This window comes from Pipistrellus kuhlii, unplaced genomic scaffold (genome assembly GCF_014108245.1).
Source record: "Pipistrellus kuhlii isolate mPipKuh1 unplaced genomic scaffold, mPipKuh1.p scaffold_m20_p_6, whole genome shotgun sequence".
NCBI lineage: Eukaryota > Metazoa > Chordata > Mammalia > Chiroptera > Vespertilionidae > Pipistrellus > Pipistrellus kuhlii.
The window spans coordinates 58,968,249-58,993,105 of NW_023425562.1; the positions used below are offsets into that span (position 1 = coordinate 58,968,249).

Sequence of the window (24,857 nt, forward strand, 5' to 3'; positions counted from 1 at the left end):
AGGAGCTGAAGCAGGGAGGGTGAAGACTTTGAGCATCAGCAAGTTAAATCCCTCCTAACTCCCTGTCCTGAAACCGCCCCTCCCCAACACTAACAAACGTTATTTCAAGTATTAAACAGGAAATCTCTTGGAATAGGGGACTCAACCAAGTGAGGGATTGGACATTTTACAAAACCTCCAGCAGCAGCAGGGAATTAGAGATAGTACATATACATATACTCAATGCTACACAGACATACCCTCCCTTCCCCAGCTGTCTGACCTCACTTGGCTCCAAGAACCCTGGTAGCCAGGCCCACATCCTCTATGTAGATACAGATTCTTCTAGGAACAATCTGATAAGCCAAAAAGTAAATTTCTAAATTTAGACCTCTGATATCACTAGATGTAGATAGTGAAATCCAAGTTAACACACTCCAGCCTCCAACAAGCTTTTTACATGCCAATTTCTTAGGAGAAGCAGCTAAAGATTTCCAGACATCTAAGGAAAATTTCTAGCAGGTGAGTAAAAGAGAAGAAAATTCCAAGAAAACAAACAAAAAGTTCTGCTTTCAGAGAAATAATAGTTTCATAAAATGAAAACAGGGTGTTACACATACAGAAAAAAAGAGCATTAGGGAAAAAAGACAGTCCTTGGAAATGGAAAACACAACAGCAGATGTGAAAACTTGAATAGAATGGGTAAAAGCTAAGGCTGCAGAAATCTTTCCAAGTGGAGCAAAAAGACAAAGGTAAAAACAAAACAAAACAAAACAAAAAACCCCAGAAAGATGGAAGGGACAAAAATCCAAGAAGCAAGTCATGAAACCTTTTGCATTTTCAACAGACTAAAAGGGCTAACAATTGCCCAGCACAGTGGGTGAAACTAGACCCGTAAGACAAGTTTTAGAACCCTGGTGACAAAAAGAAATCCTGGAAACAAAGAAACCATATTTGTGGGAACAGGAATCAACATGGTTTATCAATCCTCAACAGCAACATTGGACTTATGAAGGTTACAGAGAACTATTTCTAAAATTCTAAGGAAATTATTTCTAACATGGAGTTTTATGCCTGGCCACAATGTGGCAAAAACATTTAATCTCTATGTGCACTGTGTTACTATGTAAAGTATATATTTAATTGGGTTGGGGTCAAAAAGGTTTCCAAGTCGTTGCCCTAAAGAAAATTTACAAATGTATTCTAGATGCGGTCATCATTATTTACAGCAAATGCTGTAATAGCAGAGACTAGACAACCACCAAAATGAGAACCAAAATGTTCTTAAATAAATTATAGTAGACACATACAACCATAAATACTCTACAGCCATGAAGAAAGGCAGATTATAGCTGCATGCAACAAAATACAAATAAAGATCAAAGTCATGCAAACTAAATGGTATATTGTTTAGCAATAGAATTAAAAGAAATGTTAACGAGAATAATAATTTGATAAGCAGTTATATGTGAGGGAGGAGATAAGGGAACAGAGTTAGAAAGAGGCTCATGGGGGACTTCACAATTTAATGATAATGTTCTTTAAATATGTTAGTGTATTTTTTAAATTATTTGAGCAGACAATAATTTTTTTTTTTTTTATAAAAAGAGGGACACTGCCAAATTTACTCTACAAAGCAAGTATTATCACCACACCAAAAATCAAGCCATTAGAGAAAGGTAAATAAAGGCCATCTCCGTCATTATCATAAATGCAAAATTTCCAAATATCAGAAAATCAAACGTACCGGTTTATATGATAATATATCATAAAACCATGATGAAATGGAAATCTACTGTGTGTTAATCCCTTTGTAAAAGAAGAGAACAAATTAGTTTCTGATTAACTAAAATACCCTTCCTTATCATAATTCTCCCCAATGTAAAATGAAAGACTATGAATCAATAATCATTCAAAACCTCCTATATAATGTCCAAATTTGATAATGAAAAAATTATAGCATAAGCACATTAAGTACCAGAAGAAACAGCTTTAAAAAATTACGGCATAGGAACTCAGCTAGAGACAATGAAAGGGACAGGTGTAGGGGACTGCCTCTTTTATTGATGGATTAATTGATTTAAGAGAGAGAAACATCGATTTGTTGTACCACTTATTTATGCATTCAATGGCTGGTTCTTGTATGTGCCTAGACCAGGGATCGAACCAGAAACCTTGGAGCAGGCGTCTTCAAACTACGGCCCGCGGGCCACATGTGGCCCGCAGAAGAGTCTGATCCGGCCCGCCAGGTTTTTTGGGCAGTGAGCGCAGCCGAGGTGTTACAGTAGGAATTAGTAGTTCATATAGTCCGGCCCTCCAGCTCTCTGAGGGACCGTGATCTGGCCCCCACTTTAAAAAGTTTGAGGACCCCTGCCTTGGAGTATCAGATGATACTCTAACCGACTAAGCTACCCGAGAACAGGGCCTGCTGCTATATATATATATATTATATATAATTTTAAGCTTTATATGAATACATATACACAAATAGAGTGTGTATATATTGCTTCGAGTAAAAATGAAAACAAATTTTTGAGGATAAAAACCAGTTCCAACACAATCCACTTCACCTGTCATCAGACTCTACTAAGAGCCCAGTACTGGATGTCTCCTCAAAACCCTCCACACTTTCAACACATTCCTGTCCTGATTCATGTTTTAGCTTCTGCCTAAAATGCCTAGCCTGTCAAAACAATTTAACCACACCCCCAAATCCATCTCAATGCTTCCTCTTTAAAATTATTCTTATTGACCTTGGGCCAGGAAGAACTCATTTTCTTTAAGGCTATTTATATCACATAGCATCTTCCTGTTCTCAAGTACATGTCAGTATTTGACTCCAAACAAGTAAGGCCCTTGAGTTGATGGGTCTGCCTAAAATGTGTATACCCTACAAAGTTATACATGATATAACCTCACAATACATTTTCTTGCCTGCAAATAATTACAATCATTCCTTCTTCTTTCTCCTCAAAGAAACAAAAATCTCCAAATTTTTGCTAAAGCAAACACTTCCTTCAAATTGTAGATTTATAACTTTATTTTACCTTTAATTACTTGGATATATGAAATCTGTTGCGTAAAGCAAAATTAACCAAGTAGTTAAGAAGGCACACATTATCTAGGCTGCAATTTTAAAACCAGACTCATTCAGACACAATGGTAAAAAAAAAAAAAAGTTTTATTAAGAAAGTGATATAACTTTATAGGACAAACAGTAATATGAACTAAATCCAAGGAAGGTATTTTTTAAAGCAGGCCTGGTAAGAAGTTCATCACTTACTCTTTGCATGATGCTGCACAAGTATTAGCAAGGGGAGTAAATAACATCCTTTCCAACTCCACATGTCTTTATACTAAGAAACCTTTTCGTTTCTCAGATTAGCGACTCAAACTTACATCTAAACACTCAGGGAACTTATAAAAAAAGAAAATAAAACTATCTGTTCAACAAATACTTGAAGTCTATTCCGTATCAGATATTGTTCTAACCTCTGAAGATGCAGCAATGAACAAAACAGGCAGAGTCTTGCCCTCATGGAGCTTATGTTTGTGTTGGGTATACTGGTGTTGGGGAAGCCAGGCAGAAAATAAACAAGTAAAATATTATGTCAAGCCGAAACCGGTTTGGCTCAGGGGTAGAGCATCGGTCTGCGGACTGATAGGTCCTGGGTTCGATTCCGGTCAAGGGCATGTACCTTGGTTGCGGGCACATCCCCGGTAGGGGGTGTGTAAGAGGCAGCTGGTCGATGTTTCTCTCTCATCGACGTTTCTAGCTCTCTATCCCTCTCTCTTCCTCTCTGTAAAATATCAATAAAATATATTAAAATTATATATCGATATATTATGTCAGATGGTGGTAAATGCTATGGAGAAAAGTCAGCAGTTTGCTGTGAATGGTGGTTGTTATCCGAATTAGGATATTCAGGGAAGACTTTACTGAGACACTGACATTGGGGGTGGTGGGGAGGAAAGGACCCAGAATTTTACTCTCAAGTTTTAAACAGTAACATGATCTGACCTAGATTTAACAGGCACCCTCTGGCTGTTGTGCTGAAGACATACAGCAGGGAGGTTTGGGTGGAAGCACTGGCCAGTGAGAAGGCTCTTTCAATAATGCATGTTGGAAATGAGGTAGCTTGGGAGAGACAACAAACAGTAAACATGGTGAGTTGATCAATTCAGGATATATTTGAAGATAAAATCAACATGATTTTGTTTGACTGGATTTGGGATATGCGATAAAGAACAGAATCATGGAAAGACTCCAAAGATTTGGCCTGAGAAACTGGAAAGACAGAGTTGTTATTTATACTGAAATCGGTTAAATCTATTTAACCAGGGGTGGAGAAGGGAGGGGAGGGGAGGGGGGGTGCATGCAGGAGGCAGCCAATCAATAATGCTCTCTCATCATTTATGTTTCTCTTTCTCCCTCTCCCTTCCTCTCTCAAATCAATAAAAAAATATTTATATATAAAAAGTTTAAATAGAGGTCAAGGAAAAGATCTGAGTTGGAGATATAAAAATTTAGGAATATATAAAGGTACGAAAAGCCACAGAATTGGATAAGATCATTAAGTTGGTGTAGACGGAAGTGGTCTGGGGCTAAAAGCCACCCTCACCCTCAGGGGAACTTAGAGCCCAGTCACCAGAATAAACTTCCCATGTGATTGTGGTAAATTCCAAGTATAAAAAATTCAATTTACAAATGTTAAGATAAATCTCAGGCTGAACTATTGAATTTTAACTTAACTAAGTTTAATCGTATTTATAATGTTATAAAGTGAAAGCTACTTTTTCGCTAACAGTTCATGAAAGTTTTTCATGAAAAACAAATACCTATCATAAATTAGACCATTAACTCCAAATTCCTTCAATTTCTTCCTGTTTTCCGGGTCGTTGGTATCATCACCCCAGCAGAATATGACTAGTCCCTTAGCTTTTGCCTCTTGAATGTAGGATGGGTTTCTGAGCAGATCTTCAGTATGTGCATTTATCCCCTAATGGAAGAAAAATAAGTTACTCATGAAAAAGTAACTTACTGATTACAAATGCTAAATGGTCATATTCTAAATCAGTGTTCTCCAAAGTTGAGCGGGCAGGAAAAGACAATGTACAATTTTTTCTTACACAACTTATATTATCAAGCAAGTGTACAGTCCAGCCATTTTATAATAGACAAATCATAAAATCCACTCAATTACAAAACTTACTTAATTTAGGCATTCAAGGAAATATATATATATATATGTATATATTTTGTTCAAGTAATTGCTTTTGATTCTGAGATCTAATACTCTCATTTTTAAGTAGAACTATATAGGTCAAAGCTAACCAATTAGATGTGTAATGTAACATGAAACTTTATTTCTGCTCTTTAACACAGTTTTAAAAAATGAAAATTAAGAAATTCAAACATAACTTACCAGCAGATTTTCAAACTGTGCAAAACTCATTGCAATAGCAGTTGTCCGAGATCTGAGGTCCATGAGTTCAGGGTAAATATCAGACTTTCCTTGAGTCAAAAATAATATGGGATATTTGTTCTGCTTGTGCCGAACCCTAAAAAAGACAATTAAAAAAATGCTTTTCATTGGGATAATTATAATACATTGTTTTGAAACTTTAGAAAATATATAAAGAATCCACCTCCTCCCCCAAAAATAGCATCCCATTATTGAGATATAATCAACATTAACATGTACATATTGTCTTTCAGCCAAAAAAATACATTTAAAAAAAATTTTTTCTATACAAGAGCTCAGAAATGGGCAACAAGAAAGCCTTTAAGGGCTTATAATTTGGTAAGGAAGATGCTATTATACATGCAATACAGGGTATGATGTATTGACCTTAGGACCCAGTGGCTATGGAGTTTACAGGAGTGAAGGACATCCCAGTAGGTAGTCCTGAGAGGATAAATCAAGGGTAAAGTCTGAGCACTTCCTCACCTCTAACCATAATCTTTATACACTAAGTCCTATCTACAGTAGAAGAGTATGAGGGGGAAAAATGAATATTACTCACATTGTGCAAATATCTGCATCAAATGAAGAAAACACTATTCTTCTCTTTCCAGAATTTTCTAAGACAGTTTTTAAAATGATATCCAAAAACCGATTCATGTCAAAATATGTTGATAAGTTACCATCCCACATTCCATCCTATGTAGAAGAAGCAAATAGGAAAACAAAGGCCATTAACTACTCTGGAATCACAGTGCTAGGAAAAAAAAAAAAAAATCTTGAGAACACCTAGTCCAACTCGTAGTTTACGGGTGAGAAAAGCAAAGACCTGAAAGATCAAATGATGTGCTCATGAACATACCGCTACTTAGCGACAGAGCACCCATCATAATTCAGGTATAGAGACACTTATATGCAAAGCAATTATACCATTAATAGACTTTTATTTTAATAAGATAAATAAAAACGAAAACTATGAAAATTAGAAATCTACTGTAACTTTCAAAATAGTTTTATATATTCTTCATAAACTTTAGGACAAAAGGGCTCCACTACATTTGGTAACTCACGAGTAAACAACAATAAACCCTGGTAAATATCAATAACAAATTTCTCATTCTTTGGATCTTAGGACTATCAAGTAGCCTCATCTGATAAATTCAATAGTTGTTCTCCTCGACCAGAATGTAGGTTACAGGAAGACAAGGCTTTATTCTTTCACTACCTGATCCCAGCACTCAGAAAATACCTGGCCTTTAACAGCTTTTCAATATATAATTATTGAACAAAACAATGACTAAATCTGGGAGTGATTTAAAACACATTTGCAAAAATTTATTTTCCTGGTTAATTATTACTAGCTACTAGCACTTAATAGAAAACTGCTTAGGACATTATTATGTGTTTAGATGGGTAAGATAAAATAAAAACTAATTGAAGTTATAGAGTTCTGACTGTCCAGTGTTTTTTTGTTTGTTTGTTTGTTTTTAAATATATTTTATTGATTTTATACAGAGAGGAAGGGAGAGAGATAGAGAGTTAGAAACATTGATGAGAGAGAGTCATCGATCAGCCGCCTCTTGCACTCCCCCTACTGGGGATATGCCCGCAACCAAGGTACATGCCCTTGACCGGAATCGAACCCGGGACCCTTCAGTCCCCAAGCCGACGCTCTATCCACTGAGCCAAACCGGTCCGGGCTGACTGTCCAGTGTTTTAATTGTTCACTTATAAGCATACCCAGAAACCACCAATATAAATGCACGAGACACATGAATATGGAAATTTCTATTATAATACATTCATCACTACTTTTAAGTAGCCACAAATTAGTATAAGCATAAAATATGCTTTATTGCCTGGCCAGTGTGGTTCAGTGGTTGAGCATCACCCCATGAACGAGGAGGTCATGGTTCAGTTCCCAGTCATGGCATAGGCTCAGTAAGGGGTGTGTGGGAAGCAGCTGATCAGTGATTCTCATCATTAATATTTCTGTTTATCTTTCCCTTACTCTCTCTGAAATCATGAAAAACATTTAAAAATAAATAAATAAAATATGCTTTATTAAAAAGGTCTAAAAGCACTGTGCTTACTGGAAGAAATCACAGTAAGTTTTCGGTTTCACTTACTCCATTAAAGCAAAAAGATAGGAATGAATGTGTTTAAAAAACAGAGGGAAAGGGAAAGAAGAGAATACAAAAAGAATTACTTACCCTTTGTTGGCAGATCCACTTTATTTCTATGTTATACCCCACATCTTCTGGCAAAGACTCTAAAACCTAGAGTTTTGTTTGTTGGTGGTGAATTTTGTTTTATTTTTGGTGAAATGAATGGTAGAATAAGAGGAAAAAAGGAAAACAAAATTATTTTAAAAAGCAATCTGTAAGAAAACATATTGCTAGCAAGAGTAAAATGCTTTCAGCATTAAATCACTAGCTTTTCTCATATTCAACTGACAATCTCACTGATTAAGAGAGTCAAAAGAAATTAAACAGCAAAAGCAATAGTCCTAGGTAGTATCCCCGATAACTGATCAATACTACCTCAAAGATGGATCCTTAACCTAAAATTCTTCTCACTGTTACTACTGGACATCCAAAGTGAACCGCAATAAACTTATACAACCTCAAGGATTTAAGAAAATTATTTGTTGTGTTTTCTGAATTTTATCCAAGTATATCAATATACTAATACTAAGGTATGATTATATGAAAAACCATGTTTCCTAACTTGTTTGGAAGGTGGTGATGCTTAACAATATCATGCTGATAACTCCCTGAAAAGATGTTATCTCCAAATGAAAGATTATGCTAAAGTTCATAAGTTAAGGTTATGAATATATAAATGAACAAATAATATGGTGTCAACCTATTTAAACTAAGTTATCTAGACATTTTGCAATAAGACCATTTTGGCAGCATAAGTTAAAAATAAAATGGAAATTATGAAGCCAGGTTATTACCCTACAAAGAGCTGACTTGATTAGTCTTCAAACATGAAGGCTGGGTAAATACAGAAACAAGGCAAAATAAATTTGAAACAGATTGTGTTTTTAACTTCAATTTATTTCACAAGTTTAGAAACCATTTAACATAGATAATAAGTATGATGTTTGATTTTATAACAGCAAATAAAGCACACTAAAAAGACAATGTAATAGTAAGAACATAGCTTGGGAAGCCTGGTGACCTGGGAACTAGCCCTCTGATACTAACCAGCTGAAAAGTACAGTACCTAAAATAGGTTGTACTCAATTTTGTGAGGGGCTTTTGACTTTTCCCCCCTAATATCTTTAACAATATTAGTTTAATATACCTGTCACTATTTTTTTTAAATAGATTTTTACTGATTTCAGAGAGAAAGGGAGAGGGAAAGATAGAAACATCAATGATGAGAGAGGATCATTGACTGGCTGCCTCTTGCATGCTGCCCACTGGGAATCAAGCCTGCAACCCGGACATGTGCCCTTGACGGGAATTGAACCCAGGACCCTTCAGTCCACAGGCTGACTATCTACAGAGCCAAACCAGCTGGGGCACCTGTCACCTTTCTATTGGACCAACACAAAAATTTAAAAAAAGAGGAAAAATAGTATATACTACTATATTAATAGTTCTGAGATTGTTAAATATCAAATTTGCAGAAAGATCCTTCTTTAGCCCTCGCCAGTTTGGCTCAGTGGAGAGAGGGTGGGACTGCAAACTGAAGGGCCCCTCGGAGGTTCTATTCTGGTCAGGGGCACATGCCTGGGTTGTGGGCTCGATTCCCAGTTGGGAGCATGCAGGAGGTAGCAAACCAAAGATTCTCTCTCATCACTGATGTTTCTCTCTCTCTTCCCCTCTCCCTTCCTCTCTAAAATCAATAAAAAATATATTGTTTTAAAAAAGATCCTTCTTGCCGAAACCGGTTTGGCTCAGTGGATAGAGCGTTGGCTTGGGAACTGAAAGGTCCCGAGTTCGATTCCGTTCAAGGGCATGTACCTTGGTTGCGGGCACATCCCCAGTAGGGGGTGTGCAAGAGGCAGCTGATCGATGACTCTCTCTCATCGATGTTTCTAACTCTCTATCTCTCTCCCTTCCTCTCTGTACAAAATCAATAAAATATATTTAAAAAAAAATCCTTCTTTATACTGAGAAGACTGTATTTGGCCTTTTTGGGGCTTTGAAATGTCTCTGTGATCCCATTGTGATGTTAAAGTGAGTGAATAAATGAGTGTGTATTGAACTTATTTGACTAAGCAAATATTGTCAAACCTTTCAGAAACAATTTTAAAAACTTTATTCCATTCTATGTAATCACAAATTTTCTAAGAACTAAATGACTTCAGAATTTTGGAATAGGAAGAATTATTTTACTTAGCTGGGCTTCAAAAATATCTGAAAAAATTGCCGAAACCGTTTAGGAAATGAAGCCAGTAGAATAATAGGCAGACCCAGCATAGCTAAGGAGAGGGTCTGGTGCCCATATAGGCTTGCCGATACTGTTAGATAGATTCCTGTATAAATTGTCTAGTTTTAAAATATTCATGCTAGTTTTTGTTATACTTTTTCAGAGTAAATTCTTTAAATCTGTGTCTCATTTTATGTAATGAGGGTCCTTATTTTCTTTGGAGAATCTAATTTCTCTTCAGAAGTTAAGGAACAGTTAAATGCCTCTCTTATCATTACATCTCCCCCCTTCCACTCCTTGTTCCATGCCCTCTTCTTCCTTTTTATATACAGAAATATGTGAATTTCCTATTCTTATCAAATTAACCAACTGATATCAGAATTTGTATTCATTTAAGCAGATAAGTTACTATATCTTTTCTTTAAAGTAGCATAGGTACACCTCATAATATATCTTCTTTATAATGCATCATTGATGACAAGTTTATATTAATACTAAAGGCCTAATGCACGAAAACCATGCAAGAATAGGCCCTTGCAACCTCGGCTGCCTCATGTTCCCCCTCCCCCCTACTTGTTCTGGAAGGTCGTCTGGAAGATTGTTCTGGAAGGCCGTTCCACTGTCCAGTCTAATTAGCATATTAGCTCTTTATTATATAGGACTGCTTTCGATATAACCATATTAGTACCCATTTAAGAGACTAAAATTATTCGTATATAACAGAATTAATGAGATAGCCTTGCCCTAGTTTTCCTAAGGAACTTACCATCTTAAGAGAAGGAAATGGCTGATTTTCAGATAAAGAATTTTCTTCTTCAACCACAGATTCTAAAAAATTGAAATTATAAAAACTCAGTAGATAAAAACAAACATTTTTATCACTAAGATCTCTTCCTAAATTTGTTGGCAGAAAAAAAAAAGACATGCTAAAGTAATTATGAAATCCTTGCATATGTAGTGTTTAAAGACTCTTATATTTATTATTTTTAGCAATTAAACCCCTGGTTTTTAAAATAAGCATCCTTTTTGAAGACTGGTATGCAACATTTAACAGAAACATCATAGTTTGTGGTCCCAACAATGACTATTTTCTTATAATAGTTGTAATACTTCTATTAAAAAGGATAGTCACAAGATATGATTTGTTATTTCTTAATGGAATTAAGAGCTATGTCATCTTGCTAATATTATCTGAAATATCAAAATCATCTCAGAAGTTAGAAATTAAGAGAATCTATATAACCACTAATGTATTGTACTTTGGTTACCACTACATTTAATCCAAAATAGATTCCAGAGCAAAAAAAATTAATATCAAGCTTTCTTTAACAAAAACAAACAACAACAAAAAGGGCTGCTTGGTGTGGCTGAGTGTTGATCTATAAACCAGGAGGTCATGGTTTGAATCCTGGTGAGTGCATTTGCTCAGATTGCAGGCTCGATTCCCATGGCGGGGTGTGTAGGAGGCACCCAATCAATGATTCTCTCTCATCGTTGATGTTTCTCTCTCTCTCTCCCTTCCTCTCTGAAATCAATGGCTTGAAATACATAAAAACATTTTCCCCACCCTATAAAGATTTACACTTTAGTTGAAGAGAAGGGCATAAACAAAAATAAAGGTTAACAAAAAGAAAAGGATACACTAAGCTTCAAACGAATGGTATGAACTATTATGTCCCATGGGAGGAGAAAGTAAAGTGGAATTACAAAGGGATTTTGTGGGCAGGACAAGCTTTGAGAAACCTGAGGCACAGTCAACTACTCAAGGTCACAATTGGTAAATATTAGGTAGAGCTGCCTTCATTTTCCTGGCTCCTATGCTTGCTATATTCTCATTTTGTAATGTGAAGAATGTTGGAAATATTGAAAGGTACAAAATAATAAAGACCTCTAATCATAAAGGTAAGAAAACTCTTAAAAGTAAAAAATCATGGTTACTATATAATGACATATATGCACTTGAAGATTAATATATGTAAAGTTTTCATGTTTATAAAATTACTTTTAGATAGTACTGTATTATATTCATTAAAATGACCAAGAGTGTGTCAAAAAGGATAAGGAAATATTGTATATATGCTAATTATGAAATGAAAACTGTTTCCATATTTGTACATACCTTTTAGATCTTTAGATTTTAGTGCAGTCACATGAGTGAGCTAGAAAACGCACACAAAATGCAATCGTTAGAAAAAGCCTTAGTTTATGAAGAACTTTAACTTGAAAAGCTAGTTAGAGAAAACTATAATATGTAGAACTGTAAGTTTAATAAGAGTAAGCTCTAACCACTATATATATATTACACACACACACATTCATACATATACACACAAACACACACACACACACACACACACACACACACATATATATATAAAATATGTTCATACATACACATAAGATCATAATCAAATATCCAAGTAGGGAAGAATATAAAGATTCTTAAGTTAGGAAACTTATACTCAATCAACAATTTATTTAGGTATCCAATGAGAATAGAAAGAAGGATCATATAAGATTGCATGGAATAACAAAATATACAAAGATCTTATATACTGACATAAGTATAAAACCAACAATAGCATAAAAGGCCAATTGTAAAGTAGTGAGTTATATAAAGAAAGGCTAAAGTAGAACAGAGGCAATCTAAAATTATGGCTGAGAAGGGTTGACAAAGACTTACAGCCTAGCCCAGTGGTTGGTAAACTCGTTAGTCAACAGAGCCAAATATCAACAGTACAGGATTGAAATTTCTTTTGAGAGCCAAATTTTTTAAACTTAAACTTCTTCTAACGCCATTTCTTCAAAATAGACTCGCCCAGGCAGTGGTACTTTGTGGAAGAGCTACTACACTCAAAGGGTCAAAGAGCCACGTGTGGCCCACGAGCCGCAGTTGGCCGACCATGGGCCTAGCCTCTTGATATATGCAAAAACCAAGGGTTTTCGTGAAAACAGAGAAGACAGATGGATCGGCATAAACCCATTCTTCCGAACAGAACAGAAAACCAAAGCATAGACTCTATGCATGCTGACTATATTATCTCCATGTGCAAAGAGAACATTACCATATATAGACAAGTACAGATAGTCTTAAAATAAAAGATTGTTTACATTTTATGTATTATTACTACCTTTAACAACTGGAGTTGGTCAAATGTTAATTCCTTTACTGGAATTTCAAATAATTCTACAGGATCAGCCTCAAATTTCTAAAGAAAAAGAAAAATAGGCCCACGATTATTACTGAATGTTTACCCCAGAGGGGACTAATACCTTAATTTACTGAATGAGGAGAACAATTGTTTGATGACTACAGTGAACCATGTAGAGGACTACATGGTTACCTAACACTACATCTTAGCTCTTAAATTCTGGCTTTTGTTTTTAATGTAAGCGGTAGTGCTTGAAAGAAAGAAAACAGCTGGGAGCAAGCTATAGTACTGAGACTCACTGAAAACAAAGCCAGAGGTTCAGTGATTTCCTCTATTTCCTGTCATCCTGTATATATATTTTATTCACCATATAACTAAGCCACATGACTAGGCAATCAGCATGCAAGTACTATGTAAGAATTAATTTCTGTCAATAAGCTTTTAACCTTTCCTAAACCTTTTAAACTTAAGTTTGGTTAAGAATAGCCACAGAAATCAATTATTAAAAATGTCTGATTAGCTATAAGTGTAATACTTAACAGGAACTTTATTATAAATGCTTTCCCCTTGAGCAAATGTTTGGGCAAAAGTAGGTTTATAGTTGTAATACAAATAAATAATAGGTAATAAAAGAACAAACTGTTTTTGCATACTCAAACTCACAACAGTAAAACTACGTTTGCACACCCCTATATATTAAAATCTATTACTTTTACACTTGTTTATATACATATGGTATGAGCTTGTACATGCATACAGTTTTTCTGTGAGAATACATAAGAAATTATTAAGAGTAAAGGGAAAGGCAAATTTATATTCATGTCATAATCTTATAAACTACTGCTTTTATTGAAAAATACCAGATTAAAAGTTAAAACTAAAAATATACACAATTCGCCCGAGACCGGTTTGGCTCAGTGGATAGAGTGTTGGCCTGCGGACTGAAAGGTCCCAGGTTCGATTCCAGTAAAGGGAATGTACTTTGGTTGTGGGCACATCCCCAGTAGGGGGTGTGCAAGAGGCAGCTGGTCGATGATTCTCTCTCATCGATGTTTCTAACTCTCTATCCCTCTCTTTTCCTCTCTATAAAAAATCAATAAAATATATTAAAAACAAATAAAAATATACACAATTCATTATTTTCATTCCCCAATTAACTCATTAGATTCAAATTAAGAGCAAAACAAAGAAACTATTTTCTTAGAAGAAAAAAGAGCAAGACAAAATCTGATGATAAAGAGGAATCAATAATACTCTTCAACTAATTCTAATAGATTTTTATTTAAAAAAATTTTTTTATTGTTGGAAGTATTACATATGTTTCCATTTACTTCCCCCGGCCCCCCGATCCCATGTAGTACTAATAGATTTTTAGAAATTAGAACTAGATTCATTAGTTTCCCCACAGCAAAAACCTGCTCCATTTCTATTACATTATTCTACTTCTGTCATCTAACGGGTACATCTCCTTCCCTCCCTCCCTCTCCTAATACATTTCACAGAAACAGAAAGGTCCTTTTCTATACATTATAGTAATCCCAACTCAAGTTACTGATCAGAATCCAATAGCAGGCAGAGCCAGGTGCCTTGTTGTCTACTTACACAACATGCAGAATCTGGTACAGTGAGCAAACTAGCCTTAACTTCAAACCAGCTCAGTGGAAAATAACACTTAAAACCATTAAAAAGAAAAAATTTTTAAAGAAAGTGCTAAATAACTCCCAGTTGTTTAAGTCCCTAAGAAATCATTTTATTAATTTGTATACTGAAGTTTAGGCAGTTGTGATATAAAATTATCACAATTCTATTTGTACAATTACAATTTTTAAGAAATTATGTGCATTTTCAAATCTCTATCAAGCCATCCTCTCCACTCTCAAAAGTCTCAGGCTTACCTTATCTTTGGCCCACATAACTGTACCTCTTGCCTCTATTCTCTGTCTTCTTTAAATACCCCCTATGTCAGATATCAAATTATTAATCTGGAAGTTTAGTCCTGAACATTTCCCTTCTTGGCTCAAAACCCCTTCACAGGGGCCTCCACTATCTGGCTCCAAAGCACTTCTAATTGTAGTTTTCATTGTGATCCTTCCCATACATACTTCCATATGTATTCCACAGCCAAATCATAGTAGTCTATTAATTTGAGAAAGACCTTGAAGAAGAAAAAAGGGAAACTAGAAAACAAATTGGTAGCTTCCTCTCCTGCCTCAATATAGAGACAATGGCAGGGTGATAAACTACCTAAAATGTTCTTTTGTTAGATAACTAGAGGATGGGTGCACAAATTCGTACATGGGTGGGGGTCCAGCTGGCCTGCCCTAATGGGGGTTGATCAGGCTAGGCTGGCAGGGGAGGGGTTGTGGGAGGTTGGCTGCTGGCCTGGAGGAAGAGGGGCCCCTGTGGGAGTGGATGCAGGAGGTTGGGGGGCCAGTTGGCCATCACAGTGTGACTCATAGCAAATGGTCAATCTGGCATCTAGTCGCTTGGCTTTTATATATGTTCAGCAATATAAAGAACCTACTCTTGGAGATTGATATTCTTATCTCTCAATGTTGTAGGAGCTTGAGAGAGACAGGGATTGGCAGTAACTCACCAAGAAAATTAATTGGCCAACTCTATTTAATAAATACTTATCTATGTATCTTATAAACGAAAGAATTTCAGCATACCTTTTTCATAGTCAAACAACATGTAAGGTCATGATACACCACAGGAACAAAATCTTTTGAAAGATGTACGTCAAATTCCACAAAGGCTGCACCCTGAGAGAAATAAAGGAAACAAGTATTTTAAAAAATATTTATGTCATACTACAAGGACATAAAAAAAATCTATTGTTCAATATAAAATCATACACTTGTACAAAAATAAAAAAAGCAACCCAAAACTTTCCCATGAATTTAATGCTATACTTTAAGCTTTATCCTAAAAGGTAATTTCTTCTCTTAAAACCATTATAAGTATTTTCCTTTTTCAATACCACAGCAATTTTTTCCTGGAATCAAAATAGGAAAGATCTTAATGAAATCCTCTCAAAAAGCAGATACCAGATACCTTGCAAGTTCTCTAACAGGGATCTTCACATGTGTGTGCCCTGACTAGGGTTGGAAACAACAACCTTGGCTTATTGGGAATATGCTCTAATCAACTGAGCTACCCGGCCAGGGCTAATTCCATTGTTTTCATCTCAATCTGCACCATAAATCTAAATACAATTGTCTACAGATGCTTCACTGTAGAAACATGTTCAGAAGACACATAAATACTCCCCCTTTTAACATATTAATGCAGACTAGAGATTTCCCAGATCCAGATTTATCTACTTTTCTACCTTTGGACCACAACAGTTCAAAGATGTTTGAAGAAAGAGAGGTTCACTTACATGACTGGCAGCATTTCTTAAAGAAGCAATAGTATTTTCTTGAACTTTAGCAAGCCTAAAAGAGAATACATTGAAATATAGTTATCATATATTATAGAAAAGATTAAGAAAACAAATATAATAAAGAAGCCAACTATATATTCAACAATGGAAATAGTACTTATTCTCTACTTTGCGATTAATTTTGCCATCCCCAAAATAAGACTGTGACCATCACTTGGTTGGTGTGTGCATTTATTCCATAAATTATAACTGTTTACAAGCATATCCTATGCCAACCCAATTTCTCCAAGTGAAGTGGCCAATTAAGGAAAAGAACCCTTACAATGGCATGAAGTAGTAGAGACACAGAAACTTGCTCCTTGTGATGAAGCCTAAGATGACTTAATACTGGCAGACGTGGGCAATGGGAAAAGGCTGACACACCAACAGGGTGGAAGTATGGAAAGTATATTAAGAACAGGTGAGGAAAAGACCAAGATAGGGCAACATGCCAAAAGTTAGGACCACAATACAGGCACAGTGATGTCATCTGGCTGACTCATTCGGCATTAAGCTTTTCCTCCTAGCTTTCTAGTTTGATTGTTATTTTAATAAAGTATAGTTGGTATACAATATTATATTAGTTTCAGATATACAACAGTGATTATATTTATGTCTTGTGATATAATCATCACAATTAGTTATTATATTATTGATTATTCCCTTTCCTGTACATTACCATCCCCCATGCTAATTCATTTTATAACTGAAAGTTTGTACCTCTTATCACTCTTCACTTTTTGCATCCATTCCTTCACTCTCCTCCCCTGTGGGGGTTCTTATCTTCAATCATCAATTCAATAAAATATTAAAAAACACTTAACCAGAATCTTAGAAGAGAGTTAGTCTCTAGTTAATCTGAGCTGGGAATCCCAATTACATATTAAATTTAAATTTCAGGGTAAAAATAAAAGAATCATTTGACCTTTGGTCAGCTCAATTAATTTAATATTATCAAGTTTGAGCTACCAAATGCTGACGCTGCTCAAATATGCAACATACTTAGCAGTTGTTGTAGAATTCCCTGCACCTCGATGTCCAACATCCAATGGTGTTCTTGGCTTCCAATACTTGGAAAATGAAGATTTCATGTCACAACTGTATCCTGGTAATGGCTTAATAATTATATAGTCAACTTTTGTAGGGAAAAAAAAGGGGGAGGGGGGGACAAAAATAAAGACAATTAAAAAGACCATGATGATATCAATTATATTTAAATACCATTCAAAACAGCTTTATCAATCTATATCAAATAGGAAAGAAATCAACAAGTCAAAATTGATTCAAAGTAAAGTTTACAGAAAATTCAATAGATATATCCTGTTGTTATATTAATGCTTTAAGATAAATCATTAATTTAACCTGTAACATTTTCAAAAGCCAATTTGAAACTAATAAAAATTTTAATTTAACATATGCTTCTTTGTAAAGGCCCACCCTGCTTCTCTCGGCTTACCTCTCACTTTGCCTATTGTTTTTCTGGAATTTCTGCTCATGATAGGAAGAGTGAGGACTCCAGCACTTTTCCCACTCTCTTCAATGGTGGATGATAAGAGACATGCTGTACCCACATGTCCAGGAAGAGTATCACCCTGAACTACATGTTCACCGAGATCTTCCTGAAAAAAGGAGGTTTAAAAAAATCTGAATTCTTATACTTTAATATTTTCCATTTAAAGATCAAAACACTCTATGGAGGAAGATCAGTAAGAAATACAATTAATTTTATATCCATGTAATTCTTAAGAGCATTTTTTGGTAATAAACAGTATTTTTTTTTTTTTTTGCATATAATACTTTAAAAGACTTTATGTGTTACTTTATTAATCATAACTCTGCTGATTTGCACTTCTGATCCTCTAATATGTATTAGGTGAATTTGAAACACTAATTAAAAGTTGCTAAGTAGCCAAAGCCGATTTGGCTCAGTGGTGGAGCGTTGGTCTGCGGACTGAAGGGTCCCAGGTTCGATTCCGGTCAAGGGCATGTACCTTGGTTGCGGGCACATCCCCGGTAGGGAGTGTGCAGGAGGCAGCTGGTCGATGTTTCTCTCTCATCGACATTTCTGGCTCTCTCTCTCTGCCTTTCTCTCTGTTAAAAATCAATAAAATATATTTTTAAAAAAAAGTTACTAAGTAGCACTAGCTGGTTTGGATCACTGGATAGAGTCTTGTACTGTGGATCAAAGAGTCCCAGGTTCAATTCTAGTCAAGGGCACATTCCTCAGTTGCAGGCTCTTACCCAGCCTGGACCCTGATGTGCAGGATACAACCAATTGATGTGTTTCACATAGATATTTCTCTCTTTCCTTCTCTCTTCTACTCTCACTAAAAACTAATGAAAAAATAACCTGGTTGAGGATTTTTAAAAAAGTTACTAAGTACTTTTATATTCAAAGACTAAGCTATACTGCCCTAGCCAATTTGGCTCAGTGGACAGTATGTTGGCCTGAGGAGTGAAGGGTCCTAGGTTAAATTCCAGTCAAGGGCACATGCCTGGTTTATGGACTCAATCCCTATTAGGGGACATGCAGGAAGCACCCAATCAATGATTCTCTTTCATCATTGATGTTTCTATCTTTCCCTCTCTCTCTTACTCTCTGAAATCAATAAAATATACCCTATATAATAAAGAACTAATATGCTAATTAGACAGGACAGATACCAGAACAATTGCCCAGATGACCTTCCATATAAAGCTGGTCTATGAGAGCCGAGGCATCCGGGGTTAGGAGTTGTGGTTAGGAGCGATCAGGTGAGTGGTTAGGGGCAATCAGACAGGCAGGCAGAGGCAGTCAAGGATGACCACTCAGTTAGGTAAATGGTTAGGGACAATGAGGCTAGCAGGCGAGTGGTCCCAGATTGCAAGAGGGGATGTCTGACTGCAGATTTAGGCCCAATCCCACAGGAATCCCATAGGGCTTAAACCTGCAGTCAGACATTCCCTGGGGGGTCCCAGATTGCAAGAGCTGGTTGAGCTGAGGGACTCTCCTTTCCCCCACACCCTTGTGAACAAATTTCATGCACCAGGCCTCTAGTCCTATATAATAAAAAGGTAATATGTAAATAGACCAAATGACAGAACCAAGCAAAGCATAATATGCTAATGATATACTAAGGCTGCTCAACTGCTCGCTATGATTTGCACTGACCAGCAGGTGGCAGACAGTCAACTTGTCAATCCATTGCTATGATGTGCACTGACCACCAGGGGGAAGATGTTCCGACTGGTATGTTAGCTTGCTGCTCGTGTACGGCCAACTGGGACTGAGCGAGATGGGCCGGACATGCCCTTGGCCCTCCCTTGATCCTTACCCAGCCCGATTGTGGACCAGTGGGGTCCCTCAGCCTGGCCTGCACCCTCCAGGACCCCGTGGGGGATGTCAGAGAGCCAGTTTCAGCTCAATCCTGCAGTCCAATCCCCTTGATAGGATGCAAGACGCAGGGCAATGGCAGGTAGGAGCTGCAGGCAGGATTGGATAATAGGTTTTGGCCCAATGAGGCCACCTAGAGGGATCCCACCCATGCACAAATTTGTAGGCCTCTAATCTACACTAATAAAAGAGAAAGATGCACATTAACTGTACCTCCGTGATGCCCACCAGCCAATCAGGAGCATGCAAATAAACCCAATAAAGATGGCAGGTTAACTTGCATACGCAGACACGGAGTGAATACTGAAGGCTGAAGGCTTGCCTCTGCTGTGGCCCGGGTCCCAGGTACTGGAGGAAAACCAGTGCTGGTCGGGAAAGAAGGCCCACTGCACAAATCTTTGTGCAATAGGGCTCTAGTATATACATAAAAGACTAAGGTATACCTGTAGTGAGCTTTTAATGTATATTTTATAAAAACACATCCACACAGTGACAGAGGGATGTTAACTCTCCAGGAAATCGAACACTTTGATATTATAAACTGAGTAATTTTTTTTTAAGCAGCCTAGTTTATAAGTAAAACTAGAGGCCTGGTGCACAAAATTCGTGCACCCAAGGAGTCCCTCACCTTGGCCTGTGCCCTCTTGCAGCCTGGGCGCTCTCAAGGAATGTCTGACTTATGGCTCTTTAGACATCCTTAGTGCTGCCATGGAGGCAGGAGAGGCTCCCATCACCACCACTGCACTCGCCAGTGTTGGACCTGGCTTTTGACTGAGCAGCTCTTCCCTTGTGGGAGTGCACTGACCACCAGGGGGCAGCTTCTGCATTGAGCGTCTGCCCCCTGGTTGTCAGTGTGCACTATAGCGACTGGTCATTCTACTGTTCAGTCTATTTGCATATTAGTCTTTTAAAAAATATATTATATATATACTTTTATTGATTTCAAAGAGGAAGGGAAAGGGAGAGAGAGATGGAAACATCAATGATGAGAGAGAATCGTTGGTCAGCTGCTTCCTGCACATCTCTCACTGGGGATCAAGCCCACAACCCAGGCATGTGCTCTTTACCAGAATCAAATCTGGGACCCTCCAGTCTGCATGCCGATGCTCTATCCATTGAGCAAAACTGGCTGGGGCTAGCCTTTTATTATATAGGATACTATTTCCAAAACTGCTAACTAAATGAAAGGGAAGTTAGACTGTTCAGGGGATTACTGAAAGGTAGGTCCTGCCTTGTGGGTGTAGTTCAGTGGTTGAGCGTTGACCCATGAATCAAAGGATTCCAGTTCATTTCCTGGTCAGGGCACAAGCCTGGATTTCTGGCTTGATCCCCATTGGGGGATGTGCAGGAGGCAGCTAATCATGCTCCTCTCTTATCATTGATGTTTCTCTCTTTCCCTCCCCTTTCCTCTCTGAAATCAATAAAAATATATATTTTAAAAAAAGAAAACATTCAACCAAAACTTCATATTTTTATAATAAAATCCTACAGGTCATATTACTTAGGTAAGATATAATTATAGTTTTTTTTTGTTTTTGTTTTTTAAAAAAAGAAAGTATTTTGCCAAAACAGGTTTGGCTCAGTGGATAGAGCATCGGCCTATGGACTTAAGGGTCTCGAGTTCGATTCCGGTCAAGGGCATGTACCTTGGTTGCGGGCATATCCCTGGTGGGGGTTGTGCGGGAGGCAGCTGATCAATGTTTCTCTCTCATTGATGTTTCTAACTCTCTATCTCTCTCCCTTCCTCTCTATAAAAAATCAATAAAATATTTATGTTTAAAAAAAAAAAAAAAAAAAGAAAGTATTTTGCTCTAACCAGTTTGGCTCAGTGGATAGAGTGTCAGCCTGCGGACTGAACTGTTCCAGGTTCAATTCTGGTCAAAACCTGGTTGCCGGCACATCCGCAGTAGGGCATGTGAAGGAGGCAGCTGATTGATGTTTCTTTCTCATCGATGTTTCTAACTCTCTATCCCTCTCCCTTCCTCTCTGTAAAAAAAAAAAACAACACAATAAAAATATAGTTTTTACAAGTATTTTTAGTTATTTTTTGGGGGAAAATACTGTAAATTCCATCTAAAGCAAAATAGCTAAAGCCACTCACAAAAGCTATGTCTAAAGGGAATCATCAAATTAAACAATTCAAAGATTATAATTTTAATTACATACAACAAATGTTACTCATTGGGTTTAAATCCATTCTGAATTGTGCCATTTTCAAGAAATCATAGCTACTTGCTATTGCTGGGCAAGGCATATTCCCTATCTCAAAGATTTAAACTTTAGAAAAGTAAAAATGGGAGTGAAAGTGCCAAAAAAAGAAGAATGTAGGGAAAGTGATACACATAACTACTGAGCCAGGCCCAATAGAGCAAGGACCTCAGGGGAGGGCTCGGTGTTATTTGTGGAAAGCATCTGAGCAGGAGTGAACTAAAGCTCCAGTATAAGTGTCACAGAACCTCCAGAAACTTGGCAGCACAGACTCTGAACAACCTGGCAAAATTTTTATAGCAACTTTTTTTTAATTACGTATTTACAATATCAAACAAAGCTGCAAAAAGTAATCATTGTTACAATAAATTCTTTTAATAAAACTAGAGGCCAGGTGCATGAAAATTCATGCATTGGAGGGGGGTCCCCTCAGCCCAGCCTGCCTTCTCTGTCTGGGAACCCTTGGGGAAGGAGGTGACCTGGCAATCAGGGAAAGATGACGCCCAATCACACCTCTGCTTTTGCTACTGCTGGCAGCGCAAGCCTCAACTGGCCCTGGTTACCTGAGCCTCAGGCAGCCCTGGGTGGCTGGGCAGCCACGATCTGAGGCCTGCCTGCACCTCAGGCAGGCCCTGGGCAGTTGGGGGCTGAGGGGACTGGGGGACTCCGGAGGCAGGCACCCAGAGCGGCCATGCTCCACTTCGCATGCCACCTTGGCAGAGCTGAAGGGACTGCGAATGCTGCCATCTTTAAGGGTGGGGCAGTCAATTAGCATATTCCCTCCTTATTGGCTCTGGGCTCTGCCATCTTTGAGGGCAGGACAGTCAGTTAGCATATTCCCTCCTTACTGACTGTGGACACTGCCATCTTTGCGGTGGTGTGAGGGTCAATTAGCATATACCCTTCTTTATTAGATAGGATGCCTCAATAAATCACACTTTGGTCATAAAAAGGGCTTAATCATGCTAGTTACATCAGGTTGCCCAGACAGTTATACAGCCTACCTGTCTCTATTTATCCTTGGAGGCTCCTTTTGATGTAAATCATTTATATTTAGAACAGACACAGACATGAAAACATCTGGTCTTGCTTTGAAGCCAATTTTGCTCAAGTTCTCAATTATATTCTTAACTAGCGGCCCAGTGCATGAATTCACACACAGGTAGGATTCCTCAACCCAGCTGGTGATCAGGGCTGATTGGAGCCATCTAGCCCAAATCCTGAGCAGATCAGGGGCTGGCTGGCTGGCCTGTGCTGTCTGCCCCCTGGTGGTCAGTGTGCATCATAGTGACTGGTTGACCGGTCATTCAGTTGATGGATCATAATGGTTGATTACACTTTCATATATACAGATAGTACTTGTGTCTGTCAACTCAAGTTTTTTAAGCCTGCTAAAATATATAGAAGATTAAGCATCTAAAATGCTGTACAAACCATAGGTCTATATAAATCAGACTCCAAAATGAAAATATATGCAAAAATAAGTTCATGTCTGCATTCCTTCTCAACCACCTCAAGTTAAAGAATTACTCACCTCAAAAAAATCAAATATTAGTTCCAAATTATCTGGTTCCATTGTCTGTATGCTATACTCTGTCCAACGATCAGGTTGTAAGCCATATCCACATTCTGGCTGTGAATGCTTGCACTTGAACTCAGTGTCGCTTATTAAGGATATCTCCAGGGTATTGGACATTTTTTGAAGAAGAGTGGGAGACACCCTATCATCATCATCTTCCTCCAGACCCTCTAGTGTCAGCTTCACTCTAAACAAGAAGAAAAAATAATAAATTTCAAAAAGTGGAACTAAAGGTAAACTCAAAAATGTTATCTAAATGTTAAAATTTAGAAGTGCTCCCTGAATTTGAAAAATCTTCAAATAATAAAATACAAGGTGGAACAAAAGTAGGTTTACAATTGTGAGTACATGAAACAGTTTATTTTTATATTACTTATTATTTTCCATACAGCGACTGTAAACCCACTTTTGCCCTACCCTGTATATTATACCAAGTCTATACACACTATAGGTTAAGGCGTTAGCTATATTTTGTAAAATACTGGTATTTTAGCCCTAGTTTGGCTCAGTGGATAGAGCGCTGTCCTGTGTTTGATTTCAGTCAAGGGCACATGCCCCGATTTAGGGCTCAACCCTCCAATAGGGGGTGTGTAGGTGACAGCCAATCAATGATTCTCTCTCATCACTGATGTTTCTATTTCTCTCTCCCTCTCCTTTCCTCTCTGAAATCAATAAAAATACATTTTTTAAAAGCACTGATGTTTTAATCTACATATATTTCTGTAAAGTATAAAAACGAGACAAGTGCTCATTAAGCCTAAGGCCGTTTCCATTAATTCTTTGGTTTTTAAAAAATGAATCTAAAAAGATATTTACAATTACCCTCCATCTATACCTGGCCATCTCAATTTCTTTTGAGAAGTCTCACAAATGGCTATGCATAAAACAAGCACAAAATTGAACCATATTCTGCTAGTGTGCATTACGACTGTTAGGAGTTGGAGATTATAAACTATTTTCCCCTTTCTTCTGTCTTACCACAGTGAATCAGGGGTACTCTGTGAAAAGTATATTAAAGAAAAACACTGTATTAACTACATATATTTGTCTGTATGTATCTTTTATGTGTGTCTTTGTACTTTTTTAAACAAACAAAAACAACATATAAATTAAGAGTCCAAAACTCTTATAGGCCTCACAGCAATGAAAACAAAGACCAATTACCCAAGCCACACGGCCAACAGAGACTAATCTACTCCCGATAAAAGGCAATTACGTGCACGGAGCACATGTAATGCCAAAAAGTACTCAATTTTAGAATATACATGAATGTACCAACTGAAAT

At 37.2% G+C, this 24,857-nt stretch overlaps 1 protein-coding gene across 8 annotated transcripts in view; it reads right to left on the minus strand.

The window, feature by feature from the left end:
• GPCPD1 (glycerophosphocholine phosphodiesterase 1) overlaps nt 1–24,857 on the minus strand; it is a 67,185-nt gene that overhangs the window by 6,287 nt on the left and 36,041 nt on the right. For 5 of the 8 annotated variants that reach the window (XM_036419913.2, XM_036419910.2, XM_036419911.2 and 2 more), the window contains 12 exons: nt 23,528–23,759; nt 17,869–18,031; nt 17,415–17,547; nt 16,371–16,425; nt 15,658–15,750; nt 12,965–13,042; nt 11,953–11,992; nt 10,600–10,661; nt 7,658–7,723; nt 6,007–6,143; nt 5,406–5,541; nt 4,819–4,979 (listed from right to left, as the gene is read on the minus strand). In XM_036419913.2, the coding sequence (XP_036275806.1) occupies nt 4,819–4,979; nt 5,406–5,541; nt 6,007–6,143; nt 7,658–7,723; nt 10,600–10,661; nt 11,953–11,992; nt 12,965–13,042; nt 15,658–15,750; nt 16,371–16,425; nt 17,415–17,547; nt 17,869–18,031; nt 23,528–23,759 (1,356 nt within the window). Of the gene's footprint in view, nt 1–1,726; nt 1,789–4,818; nt 4,980–5,405; nt 5,542–6,006; nt 6,144–7,657; nt 7,724–10,599; nt 10,662–11,952; nt 11,993–12,964; nt 13,043–15,657; nt 15,751–16,370; nt 16,426–17,414; nt 17,548–17,868; nt 18,032–23,527; nt 23,760–24,857 lie in introns of all 8 variants that reach the window. The other 3 variants (XR_006740318.1, XM_036419912.2, XM_036419916.2) reach the window with 3 other exon arrangements.